The sequence below is a fragment of the Vanacampus margaritifer genome, chromosome 6 (assembly GCF_051991255.1).
Source record: "Vanacampus margaritifer isolate UIUO_Vmar chromosome 6, RoL_Vmar_1.0, whole genome shotgun sequence".
NCBI classification, from domain to species: Eukaryota; Metazoa; Chordata; class Actinopteri; order Syngnathiformes; family Syngnathidae; genus Vanacampus; species Vanacampus margaritifer.
Window position 1 is genome coordinate 22,213,435 of NC_135437.1, and position 21,632 is coordinate 22,235,066.

Consider the following 21,632-nt stretch of genomic DNA (forward strand, 5'->3'; position numbering starts at 1 on the left):
AGAAGAAGAAGTCTTTCCAAAGTCTGGCTCAGTTGATGGCCATCAGATTTGGGAAAATACCAAACACTCTGCAGAAACTCTTCAAGATCATAGTGAATTAGAGGCCAACTTAACTACATTGAGAAGAAAAACGGAAGAGGACAAGCAGCTGTGGTCTTCGCGTTGGCGTGGAGGAGTGTTTGGTCCATTCAAGGAGTACAGCGGTTGTCTTCGGTAAAAGTCTTCTCTGTGAATGGAGGGAGAAGAGTGGACCAGTGAGGAGGAGTAGCCCTCTTTACCCTCCATGCTCTCCATCTGGGTAGATGTGTAGGCGGAGTCAGGAGGTGACACTATATTTATACACTCATGTATTTTCATTTAGAGTCATTTATTTTTTACATACAATCATGAGAAAATGCTTTCATAGTCAGTATTATTTATTTTGAAAAAATAACCGCATGCTTTAAGCCAGATGAGAAAAAAAAAAATCTGCCTTCCAAAAATATTTGATTAGTTTTACAATACAATTTATAGTCTATACACTTATATTGTGTTAAATTAAAATATGCTGCATCACATTAAATTACATTACTTGTGTATTCGCAAATTTCTGCATTGTCAGACTCAGATTGCCTTATCTTGTTTTTTTATATTTTGTTAACGTATTTATGTTAAAAAAATAATAATAATTCTAATGTGCCCGAGTGTAATATTTTGTTGAGGAATATGCATCTTGAAGATGGACTTGGTTTGACTATTATTTGGCTCGTGTTAATTAAGAAAGATGGTGCCACTCCAAAATGAATGTCACTAGATAAAGTCATAAAATGAAAGTAAATAGAAAAATACACATTTTATTGTACATGATAAAAAAATATTGTGGGTCATATTTCCATGGTTTTGACTATCAACACATTTGTTGGCACAATTATTTAGCAAAACATTCCACACACATACTAAATTTAGAAATGTATACCTGCCAGAAAAAAAAAAGGAAAAAAAAGAAATGTATACCTGCCATTATTTTGCCCATAATTATACACTTTTCACCCCCATGTGATACATTAAAACATGGTTGGAATTTTGAAACACCAGCTTTCAGTCAAACTCTCTATTGTTCACAGAAAGAGAATCCAGCTAATATCTTTTAAACCAGCCAAATCAGTGTAAAACTGCTCTTGAAAATATATATAAATGCATACATTAAATTCAGGAAAAAAAGTATGCTATTGTCATTATTATATAATATATATACAATTGCAGATGATCTCTCTGCTTGCTTCAGTGGGCCTTATCGGAAAGGAAAAATATATCAAGTTTACTGTGACGCGTGCATGTGTTGAAGCGTATAAACTCTAATTTGCTGGAACAAAACAGACCAGATGATGTGAATGGCTGAGGCATATGTGCAACCGAGCACATCTGCAAAATTAAACGCAAGAAATTAAAAACAATTAACACCGGAAGTGCCTTATATGGATAGCGGACCCTGGACAATGATTTGAAAATCAGCCATGCTTGTTTATTTTGTGCATGATGTCAGAGTGGAGAACCGCTGTTCCCAAACTGTTTAAGGCGTCTTTTCTTGCTTGTTGTACCGTGGCCAGTCAAATAAATAAATAAAGTGAGCATAACACTGGTGAAATCTCATCTGAGGATAATATGTTGTTTGGAGCAGAGGAATGCGTTCCACTGTCGGCAGTATAGCCATCAATCTTCAGCAATATTGGTTGATCAGTCAGATGCATGAGTGCTCTTTTGGGATGGGCAGCTAAGTTCACATTGAGAATGGAAAGGAAATAGACATCAGGAGAAAAGTGTGTGAGTGTGCGCTTAGCGCTGCTGGTTTATTTCTTCGTTTGAAACCTATCACAGATCACAAGGCTTATCATGATGGATCAGTGGATCGTTTATCAGCAAAACACAGAGCAAAAAGACACAAACTTGTCTATGTGTCCAATTGTCACTTCAGTTGAAAACAAATGATGTGTTCAACTATGAACTATTGACAGATATTCAACATAGCACGGTGTGTGGGAAACTTTTTACAGTGTCATAATTGATTTTTGAATATGTATAGGTAACATGGCTTAGTTTTGTTTGACACTTTCAAAGTAGTATTATTTAAGCAATATGAGTATTGTTGTTGTAGTTTACTACTGCAGTGCATCATATTGAGAGTTGTGTCTAATACTTTGTTACTAAATTAGCGATATATCTCGTCAGATATATCTGAGTTGTTTTTTCCTAGTTCCGACCTGAAAGCGTTCTAATCCAACAAGTAAACAACCAAAATGGCAGATAGTGATACATTTTATTTTGGTCCTCAAAAGTCGTTTTGACCTCCAGCAAACTTGCCTTCTCACATTTTTGCTTCATTTAATGTTTTTTATCTTATTTCATAAACATTCCATACAGTTCAGTAGTTCACTGTATAATTTCATGCAGGGAGATAGCGGCATATTGTCACATACGTTGTGTTACGTCGATGATGTTATGTTGAATATTTATGAATGGAGAAAGCTATCTGACTAAGTTCAATGGGGCGTTCCCGTACACACTTCCTGGTTTGAAGTCGGAAAAGTCCGACCATCCTCAAGTGCAGAATAAAGTGGGGCTTGACCAACATGTGATTGTTCGTTACCTGAGCAACTGTGATGTTATTTTCAGTTAATAGCTTATAGCAAAATGGCTGCCTCTTGAGATGGACAAAAATGGGTGGATTTTTTTACTTATATTCCACAAGCACAATATTAATCAGAATGTCACGTTTAGACTAATGGGGACACATACAGTAGCTAAATATTATTGTAAACAATTTTTTGGAGTTATCCCCTTTAAATACTTAAAGTGATAATTGACTCATTTTGCCATTTTCAGTAGTAAAAAGTTAATATTTTGTCTATCATGAATTTGATAACATCATTATGTTTCATGTACAATTGACACCTTTAATAACGCATTTTGCTACTTGCTGTCGACTGAAAATGACATCGCGTGTTGAGGCCTATTGCTGCATTCGAGGAAGGTGGGAAGTCAGACATATCCCACTTGGAATCCCCCAGTTTTGACCTCAAAGTGAATGTGAACAACAAAGATGGCTGATTCCGATAAATTGTTTGTTGTTCGAGTTAAAACAGTCAGTCGAAACAACATTTGGGTTAGTCAGTTACAATTAACAATGCCGCTTACTCACTGTAGCGAGAAGTGAAGCCACCGGCGGCCATCTTACATTGCCAGTCACTAAGCTTGCCCAACTTGAATACATTGGTTTATCCGCTACATTTTCACATTATTTACTGTCGCTACGGCGACAATGCCACAGTGTGTGGCGTACGGTTTCAATAAGTTTAGGATAACATTAAGTGCTACATGCATATTTCATCAGTAAGAATGTATTAATACATTTTCTCGTTTCGATATATCTCTGCGAGCTTCTCAGAATTTGACTGCATCATGTTGTCTTAAACAATAAAATACAAGTGAAGCTCATCAGTAAAAAAAATAAAAATGCTGTGAAGTATAAACCTAACCTCTGTAAATCGTGATTCACAATACTGAGATAATATGCACTGGATGGTCGATGCAAACAGTGAAGTTTGTTCTTTGACAGGCTTTCATTACTCCATACTGGGATCCTAGCGCAAAACATGCACTGATTTTCAGCACACACAAAAAAGTTGTTATTAACTGGGATAGAATCAAGTTCACCTATGACCCTAATGATGGTAAGCAGCATAGAAAATAGATGGATAGTTATTTGAGTACACAGTCAAGTGGTCAAAATGTCATCCTAAACTGACCTCTTTGCCTCAACGTACTTTAATATTACATTTAATCAGATTTACTGTCTGGTCAGTCATTCACCTTACGTCATTACATCATCCAGGCTCTACTTACATATGCTCGTACCTACTGTATATGCATTATTTGGAGCACTTTAATTGACAGTTAAACAATGCCATTTAACACACAGATTTTCTTCCTCATGACAAGCACTTTTAGTACCATGTGCCTCTCTCTCTGTTCCTTCTCGAGTTGAATCATGGGTCAGTAGTTCTTTGCAAAGAGAGAGAGAGAGAGCAAGACTGGATTTCCAGATGGTGAAGTCATCATTTATCTCTGCTCATCTATGTAACAAAGTACTTATGTGCACTCACACACTATTGGGATTACTTTCAACCAATGAAACATAGACCCACAGTCTACATCAACTCATCATCGCCACAATCGGCTCCCTCTCCTACCAGAAATGTTTCTTTAGAAAAATTTAAAGCAAATTGAGACATGACAATGCTTTAATCAGTTCCAGAGGAAGGAAAGGGATGCCGAGTGGACATTTCTATTAAAATAAACCACACATTCAATGGGACACTTAAATGTTGCTTTACACATGCACTTTTATAACCACTTTGTTTTTCCTTTATATACATGTTCAAAATAAAATTGGGGGAAAAAATGTGATTGTTAATTGTATAGATTGCTTCGCAATGATAATAAATGTGCATGATTGGCACTGGGTTGTCAAGAGCCAGAGAGAGAGAGAGAGAGAGAGAGAGAGAGAGAGAGAGAGATGAAATAAGTTTGTTGCTTTTAATTAAACATTTATATCCATTGAAGGGAGACAGACTCCCTGCAAACAGGTGCTTAACTGGAACACACACTGAAGCACGGGATATCTTTGAAGCCGTTTTGAGTAAACACATGCCACCTTAAACATAATATAAACGGGAACATTTGATTGCTTTGAATAAGCAGATGTTGGATTCAAACTAACAGAAATTGTGAGGGATACTTGCGGCCTTGTGCAGAAACTCACAAGGTGTTGTCACTTGCACGGTGAGAGTGTGTGTCTTAATTTAAAAGCAATAGCCTCGAGAAAATGTGTGAACAGTAAAAACAACAATGAGCAGTGTTTGTGTATAACTATTTTTCACTCGTTGCAGTGTGCAAGCCAACATCAGGAGTAAATATAATGTTTTAAACAAGACAAACAGTTCGGGATTTTTAAAGATTTTGGGGTGGCCCACACCCCTTTATCCCACTAGAATAAATCCGCCCCAGTCCTGAGCCAATCTCCACATTCAAGGAAGACAAATTGGTAATAAAATATATTTAAAGCAGTTTTTACTTGAGGATTTTAGTTAATCATTAATGTGATTTTATTTTATTTTTTAAATAGTTTCTTTACATATCTAGAAAAGCAGGCTGTGTTTTTGTATATGCTGGGGGCCGCTAGAAAATGGAAGGCTGGCCGCAAATAGCCCCCAGGGCCGTAGTTTGGACACCACTGGACTAAACCAAGGTGTTATATTGTTAAGAGTGAGTAAAAACACATCTACAACTGTAATATACCAACAGCTCACCGCAAACTCAACAGTTCAAGTAAGAAAGTGAAGCATTTTACAAGAGAATTAAACCAGAAAAGTGGAGCGAGAAATGCAGAGATAAGTTGGCTTGCTATCAGCCCTGTGTGCACTGAGTTATGTTCTGGCTGTTAAACAGAATTCTTCAGAGATAGTATCTGTGACTGTTAGTGGACATCTGAAGGCAGAGCATTCAACTGAGTGTTCAGTACACAAAAGTACATTTTCAGATAGACCCCTGAGCAACAAATCACAACTCTTTCCTCAATATGGTGCCAAATCTTCCTGTTCAGACAATGTAAAGCCCTAGACAGGATTTGAACATCCTAAATCTCTACAAATTCAAACCTATGACCCGCTTGAGATGCCTGTGATTCAAGTGCCTGATGTTAAATCCATCACATCAAGTCAGAGCAAAATATATGTATTAAACACGACATGTCCTTGTAGCAAGAGTTGATGTTAAAGATTGTATGGATGGAAAAATTGACGTCAAAACCAAAATCAATATGTCCGATAAGGACATTCTATACGGCAAATTGTATAAACAGGCCGACATCAACATGCCTTCATTCCCGGGTGGAGGTTCGTCAGGTGTTACAGACACACAATGATAGATTTACTGTATACATGTTAAAACCCTTAGCGACTCTTGTAAACGGCAGCAGGCTCAATTTTTGTAGACAGCGCTTGCGGAAATGCTGGTGCATTCAGATTTTTTGCATTCTGCACTTGAGCTGTCTGCGCCAAGTTGAGTGTCGGCCTACTGTCGAAACAAGAGTGTCTTTTGACAATTTGGTGGCAGAAAGTCATCTAAGTCGTCTACATTGTGTATGAAATGTGCTACACAAATAAATTAAACTTGCCTAAACTATATGTCTGCTTTGACAAAAAAGTTGGTGCAGTAGGTAGACCACTGGTTGCAACATGATTTTGGTGAATGTGATCCAGTCACAGGCAGATAGAACACCCGGTCTAACACGCCTCTGCGCAGAATGACGCAGTTGTCACAAAAATAGAGCCCAAAGACTGACACTGAACAGTAACACAGTCAAAGCCATGGCACACACAAACACCCAGATATACGCTAATCACACTTTACTCTTGTCAGAAATAATAACTGTTTGACATTTGTGGATGGAAGAAAACAAAAAAACTCATCTATGAAAATATAAACCGCCTTACAGATAATATCCAGAAACCACTCTCACTGTAAATCATAATGGTAATCATGATGAAACCACACTAAATTAAACAATCTTAGATGAAGGGTCTTTTAGGCCTCAGTGATCTAACACTGACTCCAGTCTTCATCTCGTCCTTGTCACTGACACATAATGAGCGAGTCAGTCATCCAAAATAACTAACAGTGAGTATGATGACCGCGCTGGCAAGAAAACTGAGAAAGGATATCAGACAGAGGAAGGACAGCGTGTGCAAGTGTGGAGTTCAACAGCTCCTCAATTGAAAGTGTGCCACAAAAAAAAAGGAACATTCTTCACTTCTCCGCACATAAAGAAAAAGATGCGAAAGTGACAGATGCAACAAGCTCGAAGGATTTTCAGACAACATAACATTCCTTTACACTTCAACATTCCCACGAAACTTGATGATTTCGCCTCCCACAACCAACAAAAAAAAAAAGTCCCCTGTTACTGCAGAGGTAGCTCCCTACTTTTTTTACAATTAAAATGGAATATTAACAAGTGAGTTTCCACCCAATGATTTATTGACCAACAAGGCCTCTATGCCCAACATTTGCATCCCAAAAGAATGATGCCATTTCTGGTGGTGGGGCGTGCCTCCAACTTGGAGCATAAATAAATGGGTTATCCGCACCAACTCAGGCTGGTCTGTTCTAATCAAGTCTGTCCTGATTAGAGGTAAAACGTCTTCTAAGACAAACAGAACAATCCATTTGCGATCGAATCAATGGCTTGGATGAACGAGAATATCCACAACCATAATGAAGGAGTTTTACAGGGTCAAAGATTTCCATCACATCAACATTTGGCTTTGAAAAATGCCCATTTTTTTTTCAATCTAGATGAGGTTTTCTTACCGCTAATTTATTTTAATGCGCTTACTTGGAAAGCCTGGTGGAATTCCAGTCGCAACGCAGCAGACACGCTCACATCAAAAATTTGCAGTAATAAATTTAATAATAATGCATATATTTGTGGAAAGTGGGGTCAAGTCGTATTTTCCAATTTTATAAATGTGCAGAATTTCACAAGATACTTATTACAATGTTAATGATTAGATAGCTCTTAATTTGAAAAGAAAAAATAGCGCTGAGCCGTCACCAACATCTTACAAATGCAATTATGCCATCTGGTGGCAGAAAAATGACATAAACAGAAATCAATATCAAACTCGTTTTTTACAGTAAAGTACATCTTTATAATTTTAACTCAATTTTATGAAATTAAATTGCTGTATCAATGGCTAAAAGATGCAGCCATATTTCTATTAGTTTTTTTCTTTTGATGACTTTTTTTTTACTTTTATGTTAACAAGAGTAAATGAAAACTTAAAAAATAAAATAAATATAAATAATAAATAAATAGAAAAAATATATGTTATTATACATTTTATTGTTCATTTAGAAAATCGGGAGTTAACTATTGAAGTCTTGCGATTAAATACAATTGAAGATTTTAATAGCCTGACACCCCTAAAATAAATAAAGACCTCACAGCAGTTGCAGTTTGGGCCTTAATTAAAGCCTTGAGGATGTGCAGCCACCTAGAAACACTCCACAGTTAGGGCATGTGTGACTTTATTGCTCAGCCATCATCACAACAATGTGTGTTTTCTTACAGTATGTGCGCGTGTGTATGTATGTGTTGAGGAGGGTGAAAATGAGTGTCCTGCTGCCGGCTGAGCGTTCTCCATGATCAAGTACTAGACACATTCCAGCGCTCTAATAACAAATGGGCTGACAGGGAATTATAATGGGAAGGTGCGGGTTCAGTCGTCAAAGGCTGATTGTTTGGATGATGTCCTGCATGGTTCAAAAAAGTATCTTGTATCTAGACAGCTAATATACCCAGACAAAATTAGCCTGAACAGCAAAGCAGGAGATTTTCTTCACGTTTGTATGTTCTGTTTTCTTTGAATCAAAACTCCCTTGCTAGTCTAAATCATCTATTTTCAAGGTCCACTTGTTGCTTTTGTAAGGCGGCCTCATTCACTTCCGACATGAAAAAGCACACGAAAAAACAAACATATTGTAAGACAGAGATTTAGAGGGATGACCACAGTGGCAGTGGGCAGCGGTGGGGTAAGACCTCTGCTGGTCAGAATCAGATGGCCTGTGACCTCATTTTTCCTGCCGTCTGACAGGTCATTAAAAGCTGGACTGAACACCATCAATCAGCAGCTAACAGATTACCATCAACTCACTTTATTGCCTCTCTCCAAATAGTTATTTGAAAGTAAAAACACTTTATCCATCATGTTATTATTATTACAATTTAAATAAAGGTCTGATGATGAATCACATGAATTAAACAAATCATCACACATTAAAGATTGTTAATGCATAGTACAGCAATGAGACTTATTTCCCTTCATTATCCGAACTGTTTATCTTTAAACAAAAAATAACAGCTAAAACAAACAACAGCACAGAAACCACTGCAAGGGTATTGCTCGGCATCAAGCACCACCTGGGGCACAAACTTCCAATGTCGTACAGAACCCATCAATGATCTTTGAGCAGGAGAGGCGATGGTTATATCTGTCGTGAGCAGGTCGCAAATAATTATAATTATTATTATTATTATATTATATAATAATTAATTATTGGCAAACAATGCGAATGGATGCAACACGTTAACAACATGGAAATGATTTTCTATTTTTCACTCCTCCCTGACCGGCCCACAGGTAAAATGGCTGGCAAATCCCGATGGCCTGCTAGCAACTTATATATAGCTCATTAATAGCGGGGCCCCAGTAAAGGGGGTCTGGCAGGATCTCAGTGCCGATATCTGTGTATAAGTACACTAAGCATATTTTTTAAATAAATATAATTTATGGTAATGTAATCAAAACATGTTTAGCATTTCAATTTTGGGTTCACCTTTAAAGATAGTATTTTGTTTTCAAATGTGATGCTTGTGACTGGTAGTCAGTCTTCAAAGTTGGACTCCAAGTTCAACACATTATGATGATTCATAATTTATATTTATTTTTCAATACAATAAATGTGTATGAAGACAATGGCTAAACCTTGTGCAAAGACAGAATGATTAAGTGCTGAACTCCTGTGAGAGAATTAAATGTTTTTTCACCATCTCAGTTTTCCTGATTTTTTTTTTTTTTGGGGGCACTTGGTGAATTTGTTATTCATTCAAATTTGGCAAGCTTGTTAACAATATGTTCTGTGGTCTGCCAAATTTACACAACATTTAATTTTTACTTTACGGGGACTTTAAAAAGAAAGAAACATTGATGCAACCTGTGTGTAGATATTAGTGTGGGCCTGTGTAGAACCCCCAAAGCAAAAAATGCAATCCTGTGTTGGGTGATATGCAACCATAACAACTCACAGTATGAGTCTCGAAGCAAATAAGAGAAGAGATTAAATAATGAAAAATGACTTTAAGGCACATTATTGAGGTCAACCTAACTTTTTCACTCGAGTCAAGCTTGGAATGAAAAACTTTGATCAACCAATGGTTAACAATTCCAAGAATAAGTAGTGTATTGGTTGGTACAGTACTACAGTATGCTGTAAATGAGCACATTTCCCAATACGAAAAACAAGATCACTGCTCACCTAATAATCAAATGAATGCAGATGCAGTAGATGGATTTTTACAATATGTATGTAATAAATAGTAATAATTGTCTGTATACTGTATTTCCTCCAATAATGGCCACTCATTGTTGCCGTGCCTCCCTCAATTAGAAAGACCCTGTAGAAACTTTAAATGGGCCTGTTCCCTCCGATGTAAATCTATAATATGGCTGCCCTACAAAACAATTTTTAAATTCTTACTAACAAGCATGGTAACATGTAGCATGCTAACAAACATTATTTTTTAGCTTGCGCGCGAGTGTGTTATCGTGAAGCACTATGTTTAGCTTTTTCCAAGTATTAAAAGTGCTATATAAACAAACGCAGTATGGATTCATCGATAGAAGTATTTCAATGAGAAAACCTTCCTCAAACATTTGCTTATATGTTAAGTGTAAATTTAGCCCATATGTTGCATTTTTTTGTCAATCAAACAAAATGAAGTACGGTGTTCAAAACAAGAAGGACCTCATTGGGCACAGCGTGGCCGATCTCAAGCTGCAAATTGAATAACAATAGAAATAGACATTTAACAGTGTTGTGACTAATTCTCTATGAAAACAACCAAAGCTGAGATGTATTTTGAGTTTTTAATGGACCAGCTATTGGGATTCCTGCAGCATTACCAAAATGGCGTGTGTAATCTCGCTTCATAATTGTCGAGTCATAGATAACGTAGTTGAGCATGCCGAGACTTTTCAGCAATTAAAAAATAAGTCTTATAATGCACATGAGCCATGAATGATTAAGTATTTAAATAAATAAAAAAAAAACACTGTTAGTTATTAGGGAAGTCACAAAAACAGCAATTTCGTGATATCGCGATATTAAAATTGCCACAATATCGTCGTCGTCATGCTACGATATTTAAAGCACCGCATCTCCATCAAAAAACGTTACTTTTCACCTGCTTCAGCCAAGCACACCATTATGAACTACATAGATTATGATAGTTTACGCTGCTAAGCCAATAGTAACATCGCTGTGCATTGTTTACAAAATAATTCAAGATGGCGGAGACAATACTGGCATAGCAGAAAACTAAGAGGTTGATATCTAAAGGTCCTCTATAGAGTATTATGAGCTTTTTTTTTTAGATTGCCAACACTACCACAATATTGTGATAATTATTGTATCATGAGGTTCATATCGTGACATTTGGATATCGTTACATCCCTATTAGTTATTCTGTGCAATATTGTTTTCATTCACCCGACGACTCTACTCTTGTTTTTTTTGTTTCCAGGCTCATTATTCATTGAAAGCAGTAAACAATATATAAGTAAACTAGTAACCCCAACCTGACCTGAAGTCTGTGTTTGTTATCTACAATTTCAACCACACGGGTTGCTCCCATTTGAAACAAAATGTAAAAAAGTAAGACCAAACACTGCAGCCGTTATCTGTGAGTTCAAAGCCGTGATTCAACTTTAGAAACGGATCATAAATGTGTTGCTACAGAGTAAAAGGTCTCAAGTCTTTGACATTTCAAAGGCAATAACTAATTACGTTTTATAGCAGAAATAGAGCTTGACGTTTTGTTTTGGGTCAGTGATTAAGAGGGCAGTGAACATGTGTATGCGTGAGGTCCTGATCTCAGTAAATTTGAAGAGACTTGAACATTTAGGAATACATGCAGCTAACTAACTACTACACCAGGAGAAATAGTGAGCAATGATCAACAGGTTAATAAGATAGGTCTCAACTGGATGAACATTCTTTATATTGACTATAAGTAACAGGGCAGACTTGTGGATTGACCGTGTGTATGCATGCATGTTTAGGTGCCAAAGAGTTTAGGCCTCGCCGCCATGAATAACCAAGCGGTGTCATTCTCAGGAGCAACCACACAAGCATGCTGCAGTGCACACACACACACACACACATTCCTGTAGATATATAGGTATCAGTGTCTATCTGTGGGAGGACCGTGTACCCATAAGAAGTAAAAGCCTTCCCAGGAAATCAGAAACGTATGTTTGCCATCATGGTGGTCCTCCTGGGAGGATAAATTAACTGACTGGTACTATTTTTTTTTTCTCCAACGGAGTAACTATGTAATTGTAATCAACACATATTTGAAAATCAATTACAATTACAATACAAAGCATGCATACAATATGTTCATAAAATGTATTCGAACAAGGAGCTATAGGTCCTTAGCTGGCTCATATATTCTACTTTTGCTACTGTGGTACACAACATTTATTTATGCTATATCGTACGTACGTACATAAAATCTCATGAAAATTTTAGTGTGCAGTGTTCTAAGTAAATAATTGCTTTTTGTGATACACTTGTTGTTGTTCTACAGTCACTTGGCTCTTTCTGGTTTATACCTAAGGCATCACAGGAACATGGGAGTGATTGAAATCAACTACCAGTCTAATTCCTGGATCAGACTACAAGATTCAGGCTCAATTTACTAATTGAGTTTGATATTCATCCAGTATTGAGTAAAGACGAGTTTATTTTTTAATTGTATTTTTTATTTTTTAAATGAGAAGCATTTTCCTTTAGAAGACAGTGTATAATGGTTATAGAAGTGAATGTTTTGCATAAAAAAGGTGTTAATAGTATCTGCCTTGTGAGCTACAGTTTTTCAACTGCTAATACAGAGGTTCTCTCACATCTTTATTGAGCAAAGGAACAAATTACTTAAAATATTTGATTAACTAACAGTGTCAGATGGCTATTAAGAAATTAGATGGGACAAAAGATATAACAACATTCAACACACCGTCAACTATAATCTTCTAATTCAAATATTTTACAAGGCCAAAGGAGCAGCTGCACTTCTTCAATTTAAGACTCTTGAGTACACTCGGAGTGCCAGGATTGCACTCCGTCTACTGCGCCGTTTAATACGACTTCCCCATTTGATTTACAATGATGTATTTTGCGGCAAGAGGTATAATATGACAAAACACGGCCCTATAACCCCAGGATATTGAACCATGTTTAGTGCTGGGACCCATTTAACTGGAGGACTGACAAATATACTGCTTCACTCCCTTCTTATGTACAGAATTTCAATAAAATGGACCAGTAAATCAGAACTGAAGTTTAACAGCTCTATTTCTGTACAGGCATCTGTATGAAACGGGTACGTCGGTGTCTGGCATGATTTCAGTGTATATTTCTGACTATGACTTAGACGAGACTTGTGAGGAGAACCAGTGACTATGAAGTTGGATTTAAGGGATGGTTAGGGAGTTAGGAATGACATGCTTTTGCAACGCCAACTCAAAGAAATATGTTACCATTGATCCATTGAGCGTATGATACTTACCAGCCACAACAATGTGACCCAATATAATATCAAACGCAAGAGCTGTATCAAATAATCTGCCTTTTAAAAGATGATTAAGGTTATTAGTTGACACTCATAAAAAGAAAAATAAATAAAATCTCACTGACAATGTCAATAAGGACATTCTCTGTAAATGTAACACTTTTTAATATAACACAGGACATTCCACATGCTATGTCTTACTGTGTGTATTTTCCCATTGTGCGCCTCTGAAGTATTGCAACACATTATGACCATGCACAGCCACTTATACACACAAAACCAAGTGTGTGCTTGGGGACACATTGATGGAATGTGAATGTCAGTGGTCTCCTTATTTACTCTTCATATAAAATACTGAGCAGTAATTAACTGCAGGTATCCTCCCCTGCTCGAGGGTAATTGACTGTTTCAAAACCCCACGACTTCATAATCCACAGTGTGTGTGTGTGTGTGTGTGTGCACGCGGAAGCGCACATGTGTCTGTGTGTGTGTGACAAAGGAATATAAAGAAATAAGATGTGAGAGCAAACTGTATGTGAAAATATTAACTCCTTAACATTCCACACCTCCCCCGCCATACACCCACCCGCCCCCATTGCACCCAATAAGGATAAGGGTCAGCAGTGGTGGACAAAGCCACTCAAATGCACCAGATGTCTTTATGAGAGCATTAACATTCAGATGTATTCATTAGCAGTAAGTGCAGAGACGTTGTGCTAACCATCAAAATATGCACCATTAATTTTAATGAGTGAGCAGAATGAGTCTTGCATCGTCGGGAGCAACTTTGGATCTGGTAGCTGATACACTGGCAGCCAGAAAGTTCCCAAAATATAGTTATGCAAGTCTGCAACTAATTTACTGTATAGACGCAGGATAACTATAACCTTATCTGGTGACATAAGTAACACGCCAATCTCAATTGTCGGCCAATGAGTGGACTTTATTTTGCTAAAATGACTAATAAATGCCGAATGAAAACTTTGTAATAAATCACAGTGCTTGGTGGAATGCCAAGATTCTTTTTTTGTGAGTAATTTATATTTTATCACTGATCATCTAACTAGACCCCTAAATATCCTCCTTCATGATTACTATATTTGAATATTTGTTACTCACTTAATCTCAATCTTAGATACGCGGGCATGATCAGTTCCTCATTGTCTTTAGAGAGCAATTAATCTGCAATTAGTGGCCAACTATCTGTGGTGAGATTGCTCATGCAAACATGGGGCCAAATGTTACTCTTTGACTGGGAACATAAAGCTAACAAGAGGCTAATTAAAACGTTTTAATTTGACTTAATGTGTGTTAATTGGTTGAACTAATTGGTACCTCTAAATTTATGTTAATAGGTGATTTTTTTTTTCTCCTGACCAGCCATGTCCTAAATTGTAATTGCAGCAACAGAAACAGTAAGGCGTTGACCAAAGGTGCGACTGGTTAGAGAGCCTCTTAGACCAGCAACCCCCATTTGCCATTAAAGACTGAACAGCTAATTAGCTATTAACACTGTTACAACAGACAACAAAGGTTGGCCTTTGCTGTTTATTCATCTGAGCAATTTGTGTAAAACTAATGGCAAGCTTCAAATGAAAGAAATCCGCTGGATGCTAACAGAACACACATAATAAAAAAAAAACACACACAACAGTTGTCCCTAAAATGTGTGAATTTCATTCACTATAAAACACTGAACATTCCTACAACGCTGGATGTAATATTCTTATACTTGCCTTGTCAGCTATGAATCAACAATAAATGTGGAGCAGGCAAACTACTTGAAATGTAACATAAAAAAATGTTCGAAAGCATTGAACTTTAAAATACGATCACAAGGAACACAATTGACTTAACATCAATCTATAATTAAGTGCAAACGACATTCAAAGTATTGAAACATGCACTACCAACATGTTATGTTGTTTTAGTTGTCTGTGCGTCGTCGCTTGGACAGGTGGAGCCTTTCTGATTTTAAGAACTGTTCAATTTTCGATATCTGGGCTCTCATTGACGACTGTTGATCTTTTTGAGAGCACAGAGCTTCCAACTCAGCATCGGATCTTGAAGCTACAGCAGGCATAGAAGTTCTAATTTACATGAAAAGAGAAAACAAAACAAAGAAGCCATGAAAACAGAGACTTTCAAGCCATATTGTTATTGAGAGCAATTTCAGTCAGATTACAATTGACAAGAGCAGTAATTCTTGCCCCTTTTAAATCCTTATTACTCAAAGTGAAACCAAGTTGCCACGGCTACCATTCATCTTTGTTGTTTTTCTTCTTCTTCATTTTAAAACGACGACGAAGAAGAAAAAACACCAATGGTAGCCATGGCAACTGGAGGGCCGCAGTCCTGCATGTTTTAGAGGTTTCCCCCCTCAAACACACCTGATTTATATAATCATGATCGTTATCAGTTTTTTTGCAGTTTGCTGATGAATCAGGTGTGTTTGAGGAGCGAAACCTCTGAAACATGCAGGATTGCGGCCCTCCAGTTGCAGAGTTTCACACCTTTGACTTTGAGTAACTTCATTTTAAAGCGACAAAGAAGAAGAAGAAAACATCGACGCGGAAGGGTAGTCATGGGAACTTGGTTTCACTTTGAGTCACAAGGATTTAAAAGTGGCAGTACGTAATCTAACCGCCGTCATTTGCCATGAAAACATGTTGATTTGGAAACTGACTTTTTGTCATAAATTTCTTGCCCAAGACACAAAAAAAACAAAAGACTTTTGCTAGATCATGGGTGTATTTCACAAAGCAGGTTTAGTGAGAACCCTGGGTCAAGAAACCCTGAAATGTGGGAAACTGTGTCTTCCATTTCAGAAAGGCAGGTAACTGAAACCAGAGAAAAAGAGGTAACTAGCCGGTTTCATAAAAAGAGGTCATTTAAGCTCTTGGTCAGTTACCGTAGTAACACAGTCTATAAACCCAACCTGGTTGGTAGCACGTTTTTCACAATGAACCTCGAGTTTTTTTTCTGTCCCCGCCTCCTTTTAGCCACACACGACATCTCATTTCCTCATTCATAAAGTCCGCTGCGGCGAGTTTTTGCATAAATACGCCTATAGTCCATAGCGTAAAGTCAATGACCCTATTGGAGATTGTTATCAGACCTCGCATAGATATGCTGGCATTTCCGGACAGTTATCTTTTTGAACTGTACCGTTTCACATCATCTACATACATAACTTAATCCGTCCTTACTTTTGCAACTTTACCGGCGCCGTAGTCATGCGCTCACATCACAGCATATATTTACTGTGTGTTGCGCTCCGCTTTTTCCTTATTACCATTTTTATATTTCATCTTAAGTGAAGTGCGCTTCTCCCTCGCAGGATTGCACCTAAATAAAAGGAATTAATGAGCTAACATTCAACAGTTTCCCCTGTAATACTATTGCGATGTCAAAGGACTACATTTAAATTTACGCATTGACCCGACACCCAAGCAGCAACGTTCTCCCACGCTGCCTTCCTCTATGGGCAGCCGCTGCAGTGTTGCACTTTCTTTCTAAAGACATTTTGGAATTAGCCATATGATCGCATTTAGATGTCGGGTAAAAAACACGGAGTGCGGGGCGCCGCGTTCTGCTTCCCCGTTGCCATGGTGACTCAACCAATCGGGCCTCCATTCATGTGGTCTTTTTAATGTAGCAGTAACTCCAGGTGAAAAACAACCTCAAATTAGCTGTCCTGAAACCGAAAACCGAGAGTTTCCTCTCTCAGTGTATGGCAACTCGCTGTTCAGGGTTAGTCTCTGTGTTTGATGAACATGCTTTGTGAAATAGACCCAAGACGTCAATTTGCTTATCGGGTCAAGGTACTGTAGCCTATATGAATAAACATACCCAGGAGTCGGCCATGTGCTCGAAGATTTAGAAACTGGACAAGAAGGGGCAGACAATGAGACTCGGCTATCCTACACATGCACACACACAAAAGAAAATAGTCATGAATTCCCATGTGGTATAAAACAGTAGTCCCTGAAAAAAAGACAACCCATTCAGGACTCTTGAGGAACTCTAACTGATGGACAAATACTGGCCAGACAATAACCAGTCTAACATTATCTAGCTCGAAGAGACAATCCAGGCCCGGACTGAGCTCATGTGAAGTTCCCACTATTCCGAGTAGACACCGAATGAAGAAGCTAGCCAGCTACATTTTTTTTTTAACATTACTAGACCATTTTGTTCCTCACACTTCAGTGTTTTGCACTCTATCTCCCTCAACAGCCTGCACCTGGATCTTATAAACCACAGTGATGGGTTGCAGTGATGGGTTAAAAAAAGAGAGATAAAAAAGGAGTAACTGTGAGTGTGAAACGGTGAAAAACAGAAAAAAGAAAATACAGACAGAGAACAGAAGGAAGAAAATTGATGACTGATGGACAAATGATGAAGCAAGAGTGGAAGAAAAGCAAGAAAGGAGAGATTCGTGCACAATTGCAAACTTTTCTTGGAGTAGCAGCTGGCCATTATTTCTATTGTCATGACCAAGAAAGATGATAATTTTCTATAGTTTTCATTGCACATCTTCATGTAGTCGGAGATTTGGCACTGGTTTCTGTCTGGCAATTGTATGTATAGCCTTTAATGGTCAAGTGCTTTCATGTACTTTATCTGTTAGCGTGATGGGCCCAATCGGTATTAAAAAGTGTACTGTAATTTTGGTACTTTCTTCTTTCCTCACTTTTTGTTGATCAATATCATGAAACCGCAGCATGTTTCAAATATACAACGGATCAGTATCCTGGAAAAGAAAGGTAATACAAAAAAAAGGTAAGTGATAGGTAGGCGCTTGTCATCTTATAACAGGGATGTGATTTGACCAAAGTGAAATTATCTGAAAATTTAGCCGGGGGTCTGGGGGCCGCTGGCACGTTGGGCAGTGCCCTGGTGGGGGGACACGGGGGCCCGGAGCTCATGGGTTTTCCGTGTTTTTAAGTACTTTCAATGCACTCACATGACAAAGAAATAGACAAAACAACAGCATAAATTTTCAATGTATATTGAACTATCCCATATAAAATGGCAGTTTTAGTCAACTCAAAATCAGTCACATTCAAAAACATTGGACTGTCTTTGCTTTTAAAAACTATCACTGAGAATATCATCATATCTAACTAATGTGATTACTAAGTTAACACATAAATAATGTTGAAGAGTTCAAATTTCATGAACAAATAATTGTATCATGACCAAATGAAAAGTAACTCATATTAGAGCATACCACAAATGTCTTTGTTATAGCAGAAGATGTTATCTGTCGGAGTCATGTGCATACACAATGAACTACTAAAAAAAAAAAAAAAAAAAAATCAAATTTTTTTTTTTTGGGGGGGGGGGGGGAGATAAAAAAAGCGGAATTCCGCGAATTAGCGGAAAAATCACATCCCTGTTATAACTATAGCCTTCCAGACTGGACAAACAGGCGGGCCAGCTCTGTGGTCGGCATGAAGCTGGACTCTCTGGTGACGGTGGCAGAAATGAGGACTCTGGACAAATTGCTGGTTATTATGGACAATGCCAGCCACCCTCTGCCCACTGTCATCAGCATCCAGAGGAGCCTGTTCAGTGAAATTGTCGAACCAACAGACTCAAGTACTCTTTTGTCCACCCTGCCATCGTACTCTGCAACTCCTTACTTGGGGGGAGGAGGGCGTAGAGTACATTACACTACACAGAAAGTGACACTTTATTCAATGTGCAATAACCTACTCCCTGGTGCAATAACCTTATTTATTTATTTATTTTCTTTTGTTTGTAATTTTTCAAATGTTTTATTTATTTATTTTTTCTTCATCTGTGTAATGCTCTACCTGTCTGCATGCCTGTTTGCTCTTATTGCTGGTGGAAATGTAAATTTCCACCAGCACCAGAGGGAGTCATCCCAAAGAGATCAATAAAGTCAAGTCTAAGTCCTATTTAAACAACCGATTCAATAGCCGCTGGAGAACCATATGCAAATGTTCAGCTTCTGTAACTGACATCAGTTGTTACTGTTTCTCTGAAGCGATCTCCAAAAACGTTCCACTCTCCCAGCGTATGTTTCCTCCCAAATCCTGCAGATGCAGAGACGCTGGATGCCTTCGGTAGGTCGGACGCTCTGACAATCACCAATGGTTCTAACAGGAATGAAGTGAGATGCATCAAGATCATAACAAAAGTGAAACATCTCTTTATCACACTGCAGCATAATTCTTTTCACAGTCGCTACCTTTAGTGTGCTGGCTTTTCAGAAACGTTGTGCAGGGAGATTGTGTGGGGGGCAGCCCGTGTGAAGCTCTTGCATATTGCTCAGGGATGGGGGAGTTCTGAAATCACAAAAAAGTTCAATGTTTAATTAGACCAAAATCAAACCTGTATCTTACCTACAAATACTGTATACATTTAATGTTATATTATATTATATTATATATATAAATATATAATATTATAAACCTTCAATATATATATATATATATATATATATATATATATATATATATATATATATATATATTGACTCCTTGTAATTTGTATAGTGTCCCAACTTCCAAATTATGAATAAAAACCGAATGCAATTATGTGGAAGCGACAAATTTCAATATTTTGTTCAGAATAGAACATAGATGACAGGTCAAATGTTTAAACTGAGAACATTTACCAAATTAAAAAAATATGTTGATTGTAAATTTCATGGTGCCAACAAATCTCAAAAAAAGTTGGGACAGGTAGCAATAAAAGGCTGGAAAAGTCAATTGCACTTTTTTTAAAAAACAGCTGGAAGACCAGTTACCACTAATGAGGTCCATTGGCAACTTGATTGGAGTATAAAAAGAGCTTCTCGGAGTGGCATTGTCTCTCAGAAGAAAAGATGGGTAGAGAATCACTAATTCCTTAGATGAAGATAGTTGAGAAATATATCAGAAAGGTGTTTACCAGTGAAAAATTGCAAAAAGATTAAAGTAATCATTATCCACAGTGCATAACATCATCCAAAGATTCAGAGAATCTGGAACAATCTTTGTGTGTAAGGGTCAAGGGTGAAAAATCATACTGGATGCCCATGATCTTCGGGCCCTTCAACGGCACTGCACCGCAAACAGGAATGCTTACTGTAAGGGAAATCACAGAAAGGGCTCAGCAATACTTCCAGAAAACATTGTGGGTGAACACAATCCACCGTGCCAGCCGCCGTTGCCAGATGAAACTCGACAGTACAAAGAAGAAGCCATTTCTAAAGCAGACCAAGAAGCGCAGGCGTTTCTCTGGGCCAGGGGTTATTTAAAATGTGTGGCAAAGTGGAAACCTGTTTTGTGGTCAGACGAATCACGATTCAAAGTTTTTTGTGGAAAACTGGGGCGCTATATCATACTGACTAGAGAGGACAAGGATAACCCAAGTTGTTATCAGCACTCAGTTTATAAGCCTTCATCTGTGATGGTATAGGGTTGCATGAGTGCGTGTGGCATGGGCAGCTTCCACATCTGGAAAGACATCGTCAATGCAGAAAGGTATATTCAGATTGGAGAACAACATATGCTCCCATCCAGGCATCATCACTTTCAGAGAAGATCTTGCATTTCTCAACACGATAATGCCAGACCTGCTGCGTAGGAAAAGGATGCGGGTATTGAAATGGCCAACCTGCAGTCCACTTCTTTCACTTCTAGAGCACATTTGGAGCATCATAAAGGGGGTGCAAAAGAAAGCCCAAGACAGTTGAACAGTTCGAGAGACGCGTGTTAGAGAAGAATGGGACAGCATTCCTATTTCTAAACTGGAGAAATTTGTCTCCTTGATCCCCAGACGTTTGCAGACTGTTGTAAGAAGAAGAGGGGATGCCTCACAGTGGTGAAAACTTTTTTATTTTTTAGATTTGTTGACACCATGAAATTTAAAAACAACATAGTTTCCCCATAAAATGATATATTTTCTCAGTTTAAACCTTTGACCTGTTCTCTATGTTCTATTCTGAATAAAATATAAAAAATTGGCACTTCCACATAATTGCATTCAGTTTTTATTCACAATTTTTATAGTGTCCCAACTTTTTGGGAGTTGGGACACTTTACAAATTACAAGGAGTCCGGTCTGTTTTTTTAGGTTAACAAGCTTCGACTAGATAAAAGTCAGACTCACCTCCCTACAGCCTATTTTGGCCCCTGGGACCCTGGAGGCAGCTTTTATTATT

At 37.8% G+C, this 21,632-nt stretch overlaps 1 protein-coding gene across 9 annotated transcripts in view; it reads right to left on the reverse strand.

The window, feature by feature from the left end:
- Positions 1-181: 181 nt before the first annotated feature.
- The window catches only part of ccdc73 (coiled-coil domain containing 73), a 36,830-nt gene continuing 15,379 nt past the window's right edge, over positions 182-21,632 (reverse strand). For 5 of the 9 annotated variants that reach the window (XM_077567459.1, XM_077567454.1, XM_077567457.1 and 2 more), the window contains 4 exons: positions 19,674-19,770; positions 19,445-19,581; positions 17,303-17,373; positions 14,985-15,540 (listed from right to left, as the gene is read on the reverse strand). In XM_077567459.1, coding sequence (XP_077423585.1) covers positions 15,378-15,540; positions 17,303-17,373; positions 19,445-19,581; positions 19,674-19,770 — 468 coding nt within the window. In that variant the 3' untranslated portion in view covers positions 14,985-15,377. The other 4 variants (XM_077567455.1, XM_077567458.1, XM_077567460.1 and 1 more) reach the window with 4 other exon arrangements.